The sequence below is a fragment of the Balaenoptera acutorostrata genome, chromosome 14 (genome assembly GCF_949987535.1).
Source record: "Balaenoptera acutorostrata chromosome 14, mBalAcu1.1, whole genome shotgun sequence".
Taxonomy (NCBI): Eukaryota; Metazoa; Chordata; class Mammalia; order Artiodactyla; family Balaenopteridae; genus Balaenoptera; species Balaenoptera acutorostrata.
The window spans coordinates 51,137,343-51,153,366 of NC_080077.1; the positions used below are offsets into that span (position 1 = coordinate 51,137,343).

At 41.0% G+C, this 16,024-nt stretch overlaps 3 protein-coding genes across 3 annotated transcripts in view; all 3 read left to right on the forward strand.

Moving 5' to 3' along the window:
- Positions 1–16,024, forward strand: part of AK9 (adenylate kinase 9) — a 123,221-nt gene that overhangs the window by 26,197 nt on the left and 81,000 nt on the right. Inside the window, exons 10-13 of the mRNA XM_057527853.1 lie at positions 6,315–6,413; positions 10,012–10,151; positions 10,232–10,412; positions 14,679–14,823. Coding sequence (XP_057383836.1) covers positions 6,315–6,413; positions 10,012–10,151; positions 10,232–10,412; positions 14,679–14,823 — 565 coding nt within the window. The remainder of the gene's footprint in view (positions 1–6,314; positions 6,414–10,011; positions 10,152–10,231; positions 10,413–14,678; positions 14,824–16,024) is intronic.
- Positions 524–3,049, forward strand: LOC130704776 (zinc finger protein 883-like). The gene is made up of 2 exons (XM_057528170.1): positions 524–997; positions 1,508–3,049. The coding sequence occupies exons 1-2, from the start codon at positions 587–589 to the stop codon at positions 3,047–3,049; spliced, it is 1,953 nt and encodes a 650-aa protein (XP_057384153.1). The 5' UTR covers positions 524–586.
- LOC130704740 (alpha-2-macroglobulin receptor-associated protein-like) lies at positions 7,444–10,019 on the forward strand. The gene has a single exon (XM_057527854.1). The coding sequence runs from the start codon at positions 7,601–7,603 to the stop codon at positions 8,372–8,374; it is 774 nt and encodes a 257-aa protein (XP_057383837.1). The 5' UTR covers positions 7,444–7,600; the 3' UTR covers positions 8,375–10,019.

A 16,024-nucleotide genomic window follows, 5' to 3' on the forward strand; every position in this document is an offset into this window, starting at 1 on the left:
ATACAATATTATTTTCACTATTAAACAAATGACAATGAGGGGAAATAGTTTCCATACTAATTATAAACAAATGCTGAGTATCTTTTGTAAATATTTTAAAACTTCTGATATTTCAATAGGAAGAAAGCAAATATCTCGATAGAAAAACAGGCAAAGGGCATGAGCAGGTAATTTAGAAAGAAATGTCTAATAATATATTTTTTTAAACTTCTATAATCATATTATTAGTCAAAGAAATGCAAACAGCACAAAGAATAAAGCAGCATTTTCTTAGCAGATTTAACAAATTTATCCAATATCCAGGATTGTGGGGAGGGTTTGCGAAATGCTCTTAATACCCTTTCGGTAGGAGCATACAGTGCACAATCTTCCTGGAAAATAATAGGGCATATATGTACCCAAAAGATTTTTTTAAATGTCTATCATCTGTCCAAAGAGGCCCAATTACTAGTAATTTATTCTAAGGAAATACATGGAGATATACAGAAAGATTTTTGTTCAAGATGTTTATGATCAGGCCGCACTTCTGCGTCCCTGTCAGGGTGCCCTCAGGAGCCTCCAGTTGAAACTCCAGCAAAAGCCAGGCATGATGGCTGTGGACACAAGAAAGTCTGCTGGCCAGCTGTTCCAAGCCCCATGGGGTCAGCAGGGGCCTGTGATGGTAAAAGTGAAGTTGGAGGAAGACCACCCCAGGAATCAGGGTCTCAGCCTTCCAGAGAACCAGCCTCCTGCCTGGGAGATCTTCAGGCAGCAGTTTAGACACTTCTGCTACCAGGATTCCCCTGGTCCCCAAGAAGCACTGAGCCGGCTCCGGGAGCTCTGCCATCAGTGGCTCAGGCCAGAGACACATACCAAGGAGCAGATCCTGGAGCTGCTGGTGCTGGAGCAGTTCCTCTCCATCCTGCCCCAGGAGCTCCAGGCCTGGCTGCAGGAACATCATCCAGAGAGTGGGGAGGAGGTGGTGACCATGCTGGAGAATCTGGAAAGAAAGAGAAATGTACATATAGGAAGAGACTAGTATGATGTGGTTGCGGGGAACTGGGAGCAAAACTTTCTCAAGTGTGAAGGCTCTGAGAGAACAGTGGGAAAACCTAGCATTCAGCAGGGAACTGAGCTTCTTGCTAAGCCAGTCAGGAGGGGAAGGAGGGGAAGGGTGGGAAACAGCAGATTCGGGGGGTAAAGCTACTGAAGGCATCGTGCTCCTTTACTGGTCATTCAACATTCACAGCGAAGACGTAGGTGGTATCACACATGAAAACTAAGTTCGGAGAGGTTGTGTAACTTAGCCAAGGACACATAGCCAATAAATGAAGTGACAGAAACAAGATTTGATCAAACTTTGCTTTGCTTACCTTTCTGGCTGCCTCTCAGCGCCCTAGGGCCTGGTTTCTAGCTTCTTCCTCCTAGTCTTTCTTGGGGGATGTTTCTTGGGGACTCCTCCCTGAGGTTTGGTCCCTGTTAAATTCATGATATCCTTACAGGCGTAACGAGTGCTGCTTGTCTCTAGCTTTCAGCCTGTGCTCTGGAACAGAAGATCCTTTTGCAGACAGTGACACGTAAGACACTAGATGAAGAATCTTCATGTACCCGAGTTCAGCCTCCAGCAGTCCAGTTCAAGGGCGAAGGACCTGAGCCCCACCCATCAGAGGAAAGAGATGGTGGTGTGAGGACTGAGAACCTGACATTAGAAGTGAAGCAGGAACCTTATGAAGAAACATTATGGTGTAGGGAGGGGTCTGATGGACATCATGAAACTGTGTGTCAGCATGCCACATACAGAGGAGACAGTGAGCCTAGTGGAAGTTTGGAGTTGCAGGATGGGGATGCCACAGGTGAAAAAACATATGACTGTGATGAATGTAGGAAAACCTTCACTTGGATAAGAGGCCTTCAGATGCATAGGAGGATCCACATTGGGAAGAAACCATATTCCAGTACAGAATATGGAAAGGCCTTCATCAGACGTGCAGAACTTACCCAGCATCAGGGGCTTCAAAGCAAGGGAAAACCTTATCAGTGTAAAGAATGTGGCAAAGGCTTCAGTCAGAAAGCAGGCCTCTCCCAACATGTCAAAATCCACACTGGAGAAAAGCCCCATCAATGTAATAAATGTGGCAAATTTTTTAGTCAGAGATCAGTTCTTACAAAGCATCAAAGTCTCCACACTGGAAAGAAACCTTTTGAATGTATATATTGTGGGAAAACCTTCTGCCATAGTGCAGACCTCACTGAACATAAGCAATTCCACAACAAAGAGAAGCCTTATGAATGTAATGAATGTGGGAAAACCTTCAGGCAGCGTTCAAATCTTACTGAGCATCAGCGAATTCACAGTAAAGAAAAACTCTATGAATGTAAAGTATGTGGAAAAGCCTTCACTCAGTATGCAGGACTTAACCAACACCGGAGAATCCACACTGGAGAGAAACCTTTTGAATGTCCTGTATGTGGACGAGCCTTTAGCCGGAGCTCAGAACTTATAATACATCACAGAATTCACTCAGGGGAAAAACCCTATGAATGTGCCGAGTGTGGAAAAACCTTTAGAGTGAACTCAACCCTGGTCATACATCAGAGAAGTCACACTGGGGAGAAGCCCTATAAATGTGATGAGTGTGGTGAAGCCTTCAGTCAACACTCAGGCCTCAACAAACACAAGTTAGGAGGGAAGCACAGAAACCCTCCTAAACCGAGAAAATATACATGTGATGTATGTGGGAAGACCTTTACGCAGTTAACTGGCCTGAGGAACCACAAAAGAATTCACACTGGGGATAAGACCTACCAATGTCCTGAGTGTGGCAAGGCCTTCACAAGGGGAGAGCATCTTATTGAACATCAGGGGATTCGCAACAAGGAGAAGCCTTATCAATGTAAAGAATGTGGCAAAGCCTTCAGTCAGAAGACAGGTCTTAGTCATCATCTCAAAATCCACACAGTAGAGAAACCTTTCAAATGTTCTGAATGTGGGCGAGCCTTCAGCTGTAAGTCAAATCTCAATAAACATAAGAGAATCCACTCTGAGGAAAAATCCTATACATGTAAATAGCGTGGGAAGGCATACAAGCAGAGAGCAATGCTGATACAACATCAGAGAGGCCATATCCTACTAAGCCCCAGCAGTGGTGAATGAGGTGAAGCCTGCAGTAGAAGCTCAGTTCTGATTAAGCACCAGAGAATCCACTAAAATGACTCCTTGCCAAGGTGTTTGGTGACAACCTCAAGTAGAATTCAGAATTTTTTTTAATTGAGATAAAATGTCTCCTGAACTTCCTTATTTAAAGAACGTCAGAGATAACACATTGAAAAGTTGTTTAAAGGTCATAAATACTGGAAGAGTTGAGATTTTGGAAAAATAAACATCAACAAGAAATTTACCTGTGGGGGAAAAAAAAAAAAAAAAAAAAAGATGTTTATGATCAGAAAAAAAGCAAAATATGTTTGGGAAAGGGGTTTTTTTAAATGTGTGAATTTGAAAGACTGCATGATTTTTGGCTAAAACATAATAGTAATTCTTCTGTTTATGGTAACCATACTAAATACATCATTTAAATATATTTCATGTGATAACTTCCCACTTAGAATGTAAGGAAGAGAAGGTACTTTTTTTTTCCCCAAAATGTAAATATCTTCATTCTTTTTTTTAAAACTGAGGTATAATTGACATACAACATTATATTAGTTTCAGGTATACAACATAATGGTTCGATATTTGTATATACTGTGAAATGATCACTACAATAAGCCTAGCTAACATCTGACACCATACATAAAGAATTTTTTTTCTTATGATGAGAACTTTTAAGATGTATTCTCTTAGCAACTTTCAAATAGGCAATATAGTACTATCAACTATAATCACCATGCTGTACACTACATCCCCAGGACTTATTTATTTTATAACTGAAAGTTTATACTTTTGAATTCCTTCAACCATTTTGTCCACCTCCCATCCTCCACCCCCCATCTCTGGCAGCCACCAATCTGCTTTCTGTAACTATAAGCTTGTTTTTTTTTTTTTAAATATCTGCATTCTGATTTAAAAGTTGTACACACTCATGGCTTTAAAATAACCAGAAAACACAAAAGTATAAAATACAAAAATAATACAAAATAATATGCATCGTAAAAATTACAAAATACAAAAATATACAGTACATAAAAAAAAATAAAAACAAAAAACATACAATACAAAATAATACAAAAATACATTACCTATTTCTTAAACACCTAATAGGTGTGCAGCATTATGATAAGCTCTAGGGATACAGATGGGAAGGGGTCAGATGAGTCCCTCCCCTCATACAGTATCCATTATGTTGGGGGAAAATAAATATTTAAAGGGCAGTTTGTGTTATCATCCGGGAGGTACAAGGTACTATAGGAGCTCATGGCAAAAGGACAGGACCTAATCTCGTGAGGAAGGCCATGTGTCTGTAATTATTTCTACATTGAAACTCTAAGGATGAGTAAGAATTAGACCGTGAGGGCTGGTGAGGGGAGGAAGGTGGGACAGTGTTCCAGGCTGAGGGAAGGGTCTGTGTGAAGCCCCAGAGGCAAAAAAGAGCATAGTGAGTTCTAGGAAGTGAACGCAGGACTGGAAGATGGAGGAGTTTTTAGGGGGATGGAGTAGGAGGAATGGAATAGTGCCAGAACTTTAGGAATAAGCAGGGGTGGCATCAAGAAAGGCCTCATAAGCCATGCTGAAGAGTTTAGACCTCATCATGAGAGAGTGGGCTGCCAGTGAAAGGTTTTAAGCCACAGAGTAAAATGCTTCTACTTCCATTTAAGAAAGATCCCTCAGACTGCAATGCAAAGGAAAAACTGAGGAGAAGCAGGTTGGTGGGAGGAAGACTAGTTCTGACTTTTGCAGCACATCAGATAAGAGATGGTGGTTTAACCCAGGGTAGTGACTGTGGGAATGGACAGAAGACAGACCTGGGAGCTACTTAATGTAGGAGGACAGGGAGAGAGAAAAGTCAGAAGCAATGCCCAGATTTTTAGTTTGATATGGTTGGTGGCCACATAAGTAATAATGCTGGTGGTGCAACCAAATTAGGAAGAAGCTCCTCACTTAGAATATGCTCTTGCCAAGATCATCCGTGATCTCCTGATCAAAGCCAGTGGTGACTACGTGGTCTTCATCTAATTCACCTAGAAGCAATATTTGACCCAGCTCATCACTTCTTCCTTCCTGCTCCTTTCTTCCCTTGTCTTCTGGGACCCCACACTACTATAGTTTATTCTACCTCTACACTCTACATCTCTAACCTCTAGAATTGGAGGATCCCAGAACTCATTCCTTGAGCACTCTCCTCTGTCTACCCTCATTTCTTAGGAGACTTCATCCAACCCAATGGCTTTAAATACCTTCTAAATGCTGGCAACTCTTAAATTCATATTACTATCCCAGACCTTTCCCCTGAATTTCACACTTGTATAATCAACTGCTAATAAATATATCCAATATATCCCATTGGATGTATAATTGTCATCTCAGATTAAATGTGCAAGATAAAACTCCTGATCCGCCATCACCACCACCCTGCCCCAAATACACTCCTCCCACAGTTTTCCCCTCTCAGTATATGTCACATCCATCCTTCCAGATGCTCCTCTCTTTTTCTCATATCCCACATCCAACCCATCAGCATATACAGCAGGCTTCTTCTTCAAAATATATCCAGAATTTGACTACTTTTTACAACCTGGGACACACTTTCCTCAAGGTAAAGGGCAGAAGTTCCAATAGGCCTGGCTGAAACTTGCCAAGCCTATTAAGGCCCCGGCCGGCAATGGCACCCTGGCACTTCTGCCCACATTCTATTGGCCAGAACAAGTTACATGGAGAAGCTCAATACCAATGAGATAAGGATTCTCACATAAACTAGGGAATTCACAAGGGAAGGGCATGAATATTTGGGGACCAAAGGGTAGACTCTCATGGGTTGAATCCTGTCCCCAAAAATATATGTTGAGGAGCTAACCTTCAATACCTTATTTGGAAATAGGATCTTTTCAGATGTAATCAAGTTAAGGTGAGGCCATAGTGAATTAGGATGGGTCCTAATCCAGTATGGCTGGCATCCTTATAAGAGGAGAGACGCATGAACACAGGGAGAAAATGGCTATGTCACAACAGAGGCAGAGATTGGAGTGATGCATCTACAAGCCAAGCAACACCAAACATTGCCGGCAAACTACCAGAAGCTAGGAAGAACAAGGAAGTATTCTACTCATGAGCTCATGCCTTTTTCAGGACATTTGAGACGTTCAAATGCCAATGTATTAAAAGACTTGTTCTTTAAATTTAGACAGTTATGGATCGACTTAAATATCTGAACCTAAAAAGAGCAGCTGTTTTAACCAAACTTCAGAGTGCAGAGGAAGAAATTAATGACACAATGGAAAATGTAAGTTATTTTTAACTGTTTGAAAGTCTACCCTTTCACTGTATGTTGTGACCTTAATTTGTATCCTTTCAAGGTTTAAAAGGCTCTCAGGATACTTTTATAAAAACGGATTTGATTTTTGGGAAGCTGTAATATTGGCACAATATTCTTGTAGACACTAAACACAACAAAAGTTTTGAAACAAAGAAAGACAATAAAATCAGAACAGTCAACCACAGGAATAATAATAAATAAAGAAACCCAAGTTCAGTTTAAAAATTTTGCAGCACCAAAGAAAGCAAAGACATAAAAGCCCTCAACTCTATACTCATTCATTCCCCCAGTCATTCAACCAATTTTTAAAATAACTACTGTGTTCCTGGCCCTGATGTATTGTGGATGTGATGGTGATCAAATTATAATTGCCAAGTGCTAAAAGGGCTACCAGGACTTTTAAGTGGAGGATTTGATCTATTCTGGGAAGTTTAGATTCACCTATAAAAATAGAAATAAAAAAACTAATACCAGAATCATAAATAGATATTATAATTCAAATAAATTATGGTAATAAATTTAAGGAAAGAGGTCATTTTGTTATCCTGTACTGTGTAATCCCTAGATCTTAATGGGTGAACATAGCTGGAATATGTAACACGAACTGGTGCTGAAGAGGAGGAAAGGTGGGCCTGATGCACACAGAAGCTCTGTACTGAGTCACTTCTTCTAGGTCATAACTGAAGGGAAAATTTAAAGTATTCAGAAAACCTGGGGGCTTTTCCGACCCGCAGTTGCCGGGGTCTCGGCTTCCAGACGAGGAAGAAGGCATCGCGGAGGGTCCGAGCGGCGCTGCGCGAGGTCCGGCGGCTACCGCCGCCGCCGCCGCCGCCGCCGCCGCCGCCGCCGCCGCCGCCGCCGCCGCCGCCGCCGCCGCCGCCGCCGCCGCCGCCCGGGCCTGGCGGGCGGCGGGCCACGGCGGCAAGTTCTCGCGGGATAAGAACGAGCCCGCGCAGCCCTCGGAGCGAGAGCCCAGGTCGGGGGTAGTTCCGCCAGAAGAAGCTGAATCAGCTGTGGGAGGAGGCCCAGCGGCTTAATCTTTCTCCTGTGAAATTGTCCGAGCTCCATGCTGATCAAGATACAAGCTTGAGCTTCAAGATACATACGCGAAAGGGACGAATTCAAGAGGAAGAGATTGAAGGCTGAAGGCTTAGATGAAGATGGAGAGAAAGAAGCAAAACTTAGCAGTCTCAGCGTCATCCTGGCCAAGTGTGGTCGGGACAGGAGAAACGACGCCCAGGCCGGCCGTGAGCAGCAACGTCCTCAGCCCCGGCGCCGAGGACCACAGCCTGGAGGACCCCCGGCTGGAGAAGCTGTGGCACAAGGCGAAGACCTCCGGGAAGGTTTTCAGTGAAGAACTGGACCAGTCGTGGCGGGAGTTTCAGCATCACAGGGAGAAGGTCCAGGAGAATAAGGTCCTTCTGGAGACCCTGAGCAGGACAGAAGAAATTAAGGAAAACGTCGTCAGTCCCGCCGACGTGACCCACGGCCAGGAGAACGTGCTGCAGAGCAGACACGCCGAGCTGAAGGACAGGCTGCGGGACATCAGCCAGGACTTCGACCACCTGCGGAAAGTCGGCCACCGGGGCTGTGGCGCCGAGGCAGAGTTCGACGAGCCCCAGGTGATGGATCTGTGGGACCCGGCCAGGTCAGCCAACTTCACAGAGAAGAAACTGGAATCCTTTTGGGAAGAGCTTAAGCACTTTGACACCAAAATCGAAAAGCATAACCACTATCAGAAGCAGCTGGAAATTTCTCATCACGAACAAACACGTGGTTGGCGACCGGGAGCGCAGCAGGCACGGAACAGAGAGATACGCCTTGTTGGAGGAGAAGACCAAGGAGCTAGGCTACAAGGTAAAGAAGTATTGACAGGATCTGTCCAGCCGGGCCTCCAGATCTCACCACAACGAGCTCTGAGGGCCTAGGGAGCTACACACAGAAGTGTGTAGCTGCAGCTGCTACATACTTCTACTTTCTAGTTGACAAAACTATATAGCTGCGGCTGCTCAGCTGTCAGCTCCTCTGGTCTCTTCTCCCAGTCTCTGTGTCCTCGTGAGTTCATTTCTTTTTTCATTCCTCTGCTGTCATTTTTGCAAGGTTATAGGAAAAAAGCAAACACAAATGCATGTGTTCAGTCTGCCTTTAACCAGAGACAGTCCTGATCATTTTTACGGCTGTGATAATCAAACTCATTTGAAACCTCATCTTCTCATCGCCCCTCAGCCCCCGCTAGATATGTAGCCTCGGGGGCTCAAAGTTGGGAGAGGAGCATGGTCTGCTATTCAAACACTTTCTCCAAGTTTGGACAGGAAATAGGGATGATAAGGAAAAAGTGCCTGCTTCATGACTTAACTGGGTACGTTTCAGTCCCTAGCTCATTGTCTGTGGACTCATGGAGAAGGGTGGTAGGCAAATGTGCCCCACCGACAAGGTTCTCAGTGTCATTCAGCTCCCCTAAGCATTGACAGTTTCCTTCCCATCTAGCTTCTTCCAACCTTCAGGTGGGGACATCCATGCAACATCCCTGCAACTGGCATGCCTCTTTGCTCTCAGATGCTGCAGCAGTGCAGGCAAGACCAGAGCTTCCATTCTCATTTGTCCTCCCCAGTCAGCTCTGGAACCAGCAATACATGTGAGATCCACGTCTGAAGGTGGGAGGGAGCCAGCCTGGACCTGTCCCCCTAGTAGTTGCGTACCATGTCATTTCCCTCCAGTTCTCTTGTCCCCGCCAAGGTAGCGCTAAGACAGTGACCCTCTCAGCAGTCTGCAGTCGGTAGCGAAGTGGTTCTTAGCTACTCTGCAGGTGACGAACGGAGGATTGCTGAGGGAGACTTTACACTTAAGAAGAATGAAAGAGCTAAGTCAATGCAAATCTGCATGTAACATCTTCCTATTTTAAAACTTATGTAAATTAACTAAGATTCTGGTATGTTTTCAAACCTTTTCAATAAGAATTTTTCAGAATCTGTTTCCTGAAACAGATAATAGAAAATGCTCTATCCACCTTATGCTCATTCTACCCTACAAGAGAAAATGCTCAGTAAAATTTAAACAAGGTCTTAAAACAGAAATGAAAACTATTTGTCTTATTAAATTTTGGACAAGTGCAGAATGGTTGCAATTGAGAAAAAAACCAAAATTTCCTTTCTGAATTATTTCTTAAATAGTAGAACATGATAAAATAAGAAATGAAATAATAATGTGAATTTCAGCCAAACTTATGCCCACATTTTATTTATTTATTTATTTATTTATTCATTTTTGGCTGTGTTGGGTCTTCGTTTCTGTGTGTGGGCTTTCTCTAGTTGCGGCGAGCGGGGGCCACTCTTCATCGCGGTGCGTGGGCCTCTCACTGTCATGGCCTCTCTTGTTGCGGAGCACGATCTCCAGACGCACAGGCTCAGCAGTTGTGGCTCACGGGCCTAGTTGCTCCACGGCATGTGGGATCTTCCCAGACCAGGGCTTGAACCCATGTGCCCTGCATTGGCAGGCAGATTCTCAACCACTGCGCCACCAGGGAAGCCCCTATGCCCACATTTTTAATGTTGTTTGCTATTAACAGGATGAGCTGTTCCATACTCTTGCAGCTTGTAAACTTATTGCACCAAGATATAGATGGCAGAGAAGCAGATGGGGACGTACATGTCCGGTGACTTTAAAAGAAGGTAACATTTTTCAAGGATTGCCAGATTTTTCTGTAAGGTAAGTAAGATTTTCAGAATTTAATTTAAAAACTTGCCCATACCTCTTTTCAGTTGTTTATGATAATGGCATTTTTTAAGTTTTCTAGGTAAAATATACTGTCTTTCATCAGAAGAAGCATTAAAAACATTTTTATTGAACCCACGTCCCTATCTTCTTCCACCTATGCCAGTACCACCATTTAAAGTGTTCATATTTGGACCTCAGTCTTCAGGGAAAACAACACTTAGCAATTTGCTTGCAAAACATTACAAGGGAAAGGTAACTACTTAGCTAGCTAGCTAGCTAGCTTTCTACCTATCTATACTGATTATACTTTGTCGGATTTTAGGACTTTTAGGATTTGTGCTCAGTTTTCTTTTTTTTTTTTTAAACCCCCCAAACTCCAGCTTTAATAAATCATTCTTCTGATGCAGCCTGATAGGTGTTTCTTTCTTCTTTTTTTTTTTTTTTTTAATTTTTATTTATTTATTTATTTATTTATTTATTTATTTATTTATTTATTTATTTTTGGCTGTGCTGGGTCTTTGGTTCGTGCGAGGGCTTTCTCCAGTTGCGGCAAGTGGGGGCCACTCTTCATCGCGGTGCGGGGACCGCTCTTCATCGCGGTGCGCGGGCCTTTCACTATCGCGGCCCCTCCCGTCGCAGGGCACAGGCTCCAGGGGCACAGGCTCCAGAAGCGCAGGCTCAGCAGCCGTGGCTCACGGGCCCAGCCGCTCCGCGGCATGTGGGATCCTCCCAGACCAGGGCTCGAACCCGTGTCTCCTGCATTAGCAGGCAGATTCTCAACCACTGCGCCACCAGGGAAGCCCTCTTCTTTTTTTTTTTTAATTAAAAATTTTTTTTTAGTCACACAGCATGGCTTGTGGGATCTTAGTTCCCTGACCAGGGATCGAACCTGGGCCCTCAGCAGTGAAAGCACGGAGTCCTAACTGCTGGACCACCAGGGAATTCCCTGTGCTCAGTTTTCTTAATTTTATACTGTCAACTGGGTAATTGTTCCACTGGGCTTGGAGTGGGGAAGGCATCTTCCTTGCTGCTTTAGTGCAGCTTCCGGACCATAGCCACTCCCGAAAGTCCTCAGATTTGACTGCTATGTCACGCAGACTGTGCCACCCATTACCTTTCTTGGTTTCACTCATCTCCTGTTCCCTGGGTTACACCCCTCCTGGCCCACTGACCCTTCCTCCACACACTCATTCCTGTCATAATTCTTGGTCATTTCACTATCTACAAAGATGACCCTCCCAACACCTTGACCTGACAGTTCCTTGACCCCTCCCCTCAATGATCTTATTCTCCACCCTCGGTAAGTGAAGAGAAATTACTTTTAGCTTAGACCAGAGTGATAGCAGTAGCGGTAGTAAGAAGTGGGCAGATTTGGGATATAATTTGAAGATAGAGCCAAAGGGTTTGATGAGGGATTGGAATGTAGAGGAATTATATGAAGGCCAGTGTGGTTGGAGCATGTAGTGTGAAAGGAGGAACGGCACAAGGTGGAGATGGCTGAAGATGTAGTCAGACAGTGCAGGCCCTGGGAAGGAGTTTGAATTTATTCCAAATGCTATTGAATTCTTTTAAACACAGGGGTAACATTTCCTACTTGCTTTTAACTTTTTTATTGTAAAATATGACAAACATACAGAAAAGTGAAGCTCATTGAAATATCACAAAACAAACCCCCATATAACCACCACCTAGGTCAGACATTGAACCCCAGCACCCCAGAAGTCACCTCATGCCTCTTTCTAATATCAATCCTCTTACTCCTTCCACAAAGGTAACCACTGCCCTGAACTTTATGATACTCACTTCTGTACTTTTCTTTTATGGTTTTACCATGTAAGCACACATTCAAATACCATAGATTAGATTAGCTTTGCATATTTTTTTAACTTTATGGACTTAAAACAGTTTATGTTTTTTGTGTCTGGCTTCTTTCACTTAACATTATAATTGTGATATTTATGCATGTTATTAAGTATAGCTATAGCTTATTTTTATTGTTTTATTGTAGTCTATTGATTGAATTATATTATGATTTATTATCCATTTGAGTGTCAATAAAGCTTAGGTTGATTCCAGTTCAGGAAATTGTGAATAACATTGCTATAAACAGTCTTGTACATGTTTCTTGGTGTATACATGCATATCTTTATATAGTTTGAAGGTATATCTAGGAGTAAAATTCCTGGGACTAAGGTATACATACATAGTCAACTTGTGTAGAAAATGCCAAACTGTTTTCAAGACTAGTTCTACCAATTTACTATCCTACCAGCAGTGTATGAGAGTTCCACATTCCTGCCAACTTTTGTTATGGTCAGTCTTTCTAGTTTTAGCCATCCTAGTGGGTATATCTCACTGAGGTTTTAATTTGCATTTCCCTGATGTCTAATGAGGTTCAACATTTTTTCATATGTTATTCAGATATTTGCTTTTTGAAGTGTTTGTTCGCTTTGTTCAAGCCTCTTGCCCATTTTTAACTTTTTTGCATATTATTGTTAGGAGTTACTTATGTTGTCTATATACAGATTTTTTTTTTATTATAAACATTATGAATATTTTCTACCACTCTGTGGTTTGCCATTTCCCTTTTTAAATGAAAAATGCACCATACTATATTCATTTAAAGTAAGTCATTAAGTCCTGCCTACACTAAAGAAGAGGGGAATTAGGCTTCACCTTCTGAAGAAAGGAATATTAAAGCATATGTGGACATGTTTTAAAACCTTCACAGTATGTGTCAGACAAAAGAATTATAATTTTAAAATGTAAAGAGTTTTTACGAATCAATATGTAAAAGCCCCAACAGAAAATGATAGCAAACAGGCAGTTCACAAAATAGTTGATCCAAATAGCCATTACACATGAGAAAAGGGATATCACCTTGATAATCAGGGAGAGGCCAAAAAAACCAGATATATGTCATGTCAATCTCACTGTTGAAAAATCATATTAACAACCAATATTGATGTGTGGCTAGGATTGGGAAAGTACATTCTCATACGTTGCTGGTTAAGGTATAATCATTAGGGATAGCAATTGGAAATACATATAAAAGCCTAAAATCTATACATATCCTTTGAACTATAAGTTTTTCCTGAAGAAACTATCAAAGACATATACATAACTGTGTTCTTCATAACCTAGTTTATAATAACAAAATCATGTATATGTAAATATAATTGGTATTTTAGTTAAATATTAATTTGTAATCTATTCATCTAATACAATAGTGTTCATCCATTAAAAATGATGGTGTGGATGTATTTTTGTTGGCATGGAATAAAGTAATATAAGCATATTGAAGGAAGAGCAAAATTGAATCTAGAAGTATGGAAATATTATTTAAACTTAAAAGGCATATATAAATCTAACATCCCAACATTCAGTATTAAGTATATTATCTGCCTAACAAAGGACTTATATTCAAAATATATGTAGAATTCTAATCTAATTTTTTAACTAGGCAAAAGTTGAACATATGCTTAAAAACATGGGTAAGTGAATGACCAATAAGCTCATAAAAAGAAGCTCAAAATTGTCAGTGATTAGGGAAATGTAAATGTAAACTGCAATGAGATTTCACACCAACTAGGGTTGCTAAAATGTGAAGGATTCACAAAACCAAGTGTTGGTGATGAGGTGGAATAACTGCAATTTTCATACTTTGCTGCTAGGACTATAAAATAGTTTTAACCACTCTGGAAACAGTTTAGTGGTTTATTATAAAGTCAAACATATACTTAATCATATGACCCAGTAATTCTACTCCTCAGCATTTATGCAAGAGATGTGAAAACATAATGTCCACAAAAAGACTTTCTCACAAATGTTCACTGGTACTTTATTTATAATAGCCAAAACTGGAAACAACCCAAATGTCCATGATGAATGGATTAAAAACTATGGTATATTCATACAATGATACTACTCAAAAATAAAAAGGAATAGATTACTGAGATATACAGTTACACGGATGAATCTCAAAAACATTATGCTAAGGTAGAAAAGCTTGGAAAAGATTATATACTGTATGGTTCTGTTTATATGAAATTCTAGAAAAGGCAAAACTATAGTGACAGAAAACAAAGTGATTGCCAGGGGCCAGGAACTGACTATAAAGGAGGATGAGGGAACTTTTTGGGGTGATATAAATGTTCTATATTTTGAATGTGGTCATTGTCATGTATATATTTGTAAAAACTCATCAAACTCTATACTTAAAATGGGTGCCTTTTATTGTATGTAGATTATACATAAAATGTTGATTTTAAAAATATACATCTAATTTGAATGTATATTACATTATCATACATATATAAATATATATTTATATATCTATTGAATTTCTGTGAAAGCAAGTACTCAAAAATCACTGAATTCTGAGAATAACATACCTCAAGCAGCATTAAGATTTTTGAGATGGATAGGTATAGCTATAGAAATAGATGTAGATGAACAGTGTGCTTAATATTCAGAGTAACTTGTGCTTATGTTGGTTTTCTCAAATATTCTTTGCAGGTAGTTGACTACAATAAAATTGTTCAACCACGTTTTGATAAAGCCCTCGAAACGCTAACCAGAAATACTATAGCTGAGGCCACTGAAGCAGCCATTAAAGCTGTAAAAGAGCAGCTTCTCTCAGAACTACAAGCTAAAAAACAAGGTGAACTATCTTTTTAAAATGTGTGTTTTAAGCTTAGGTCAACAGTTAAGCTTGACTACCTGAAGGCAAGAACTTGGTTTGCTTGTCTTGATATCCCTGGCACCTTGCACATTGCATTGCAGCCTCTTAATAAGTGGTTGAAGAAATGAATATACATAAACCTGAATCTTACACAGAGAAAAAGATTTCAATTCTGGATGTCTAAGGAAAGGAATCAGAGTTTCCAAATTTAGATTTCTTTACTTTAATAGATCTGCTTGCTGGGCAGAGACTGAGCAGAATTTGCACCTTTATTTACACCAGTTGTGATGACAACACTTCACCTGACTCGTGGAGTTTGTGTTGTTGCTGCTGTTGCTGCTGTTGCTGTTGTTTTAGGCTTGTGTGTCAGCCTTGATTGTAATTAAATATTTCTATTTGGGGAATATTAATTTCAAATCCAAAAGTTATAAAACAGTGAAACCGGAGGAAGACTTGGTGATCCATTAACACAATTCCACAACTTTACAGATAAGGAAACAGAGGCACAGGAGGTTAAATGGCTTCCTGATATATTCACCCAGCTGGTGGCATAGCTGAGACTTGAACCCTCGTTTCCGAAGTCCCAGAGTTCTTTCTCTTGACCATTCTGCCTCTTCCTGACTCTCACTCTTTATCATATTATTTTAAAATAGACACAGAGTTTTGGTCTGGGGGAGGGGGGGCGAGTTTCTAGTTTTCTCCAGGAAAAATGAGAGTTTTCATTTCTTGGCTACTTTTGAAAATTTATTTATTGGCTTTGGTAGAATTTATATCTAGAGTTGGCACCCACGTAACTAGTCACATTAGAATACATGAAAGTAGTTTAATCTAAACATCTCTTCTTAATGGAATACTCTCAGTGCAGCAGTTCCTGTACACTTTGTGGGATCTTCCTCACATTCAAAGATCTGGATCCAAAATTTGAGATTAGCTCCAGCAATTTTAGACTAGATTTAACCACCACTGTTTGGATTTCCCAGAAGCTGTGGCAGTATACTGTCATACTATAACTATCCTACTATATAATCATCCTACTATAACCATCACTGCCTCAATTTCAAATATTCTTTTCCTAATAAAATTTTCCTCATTACGAAAGAAATAATAGCTAAATTAATTGAGCATTTACTATATGTTGAGGCTATGCTAAATGCATTACATGTATTATCCTGTTTGATCC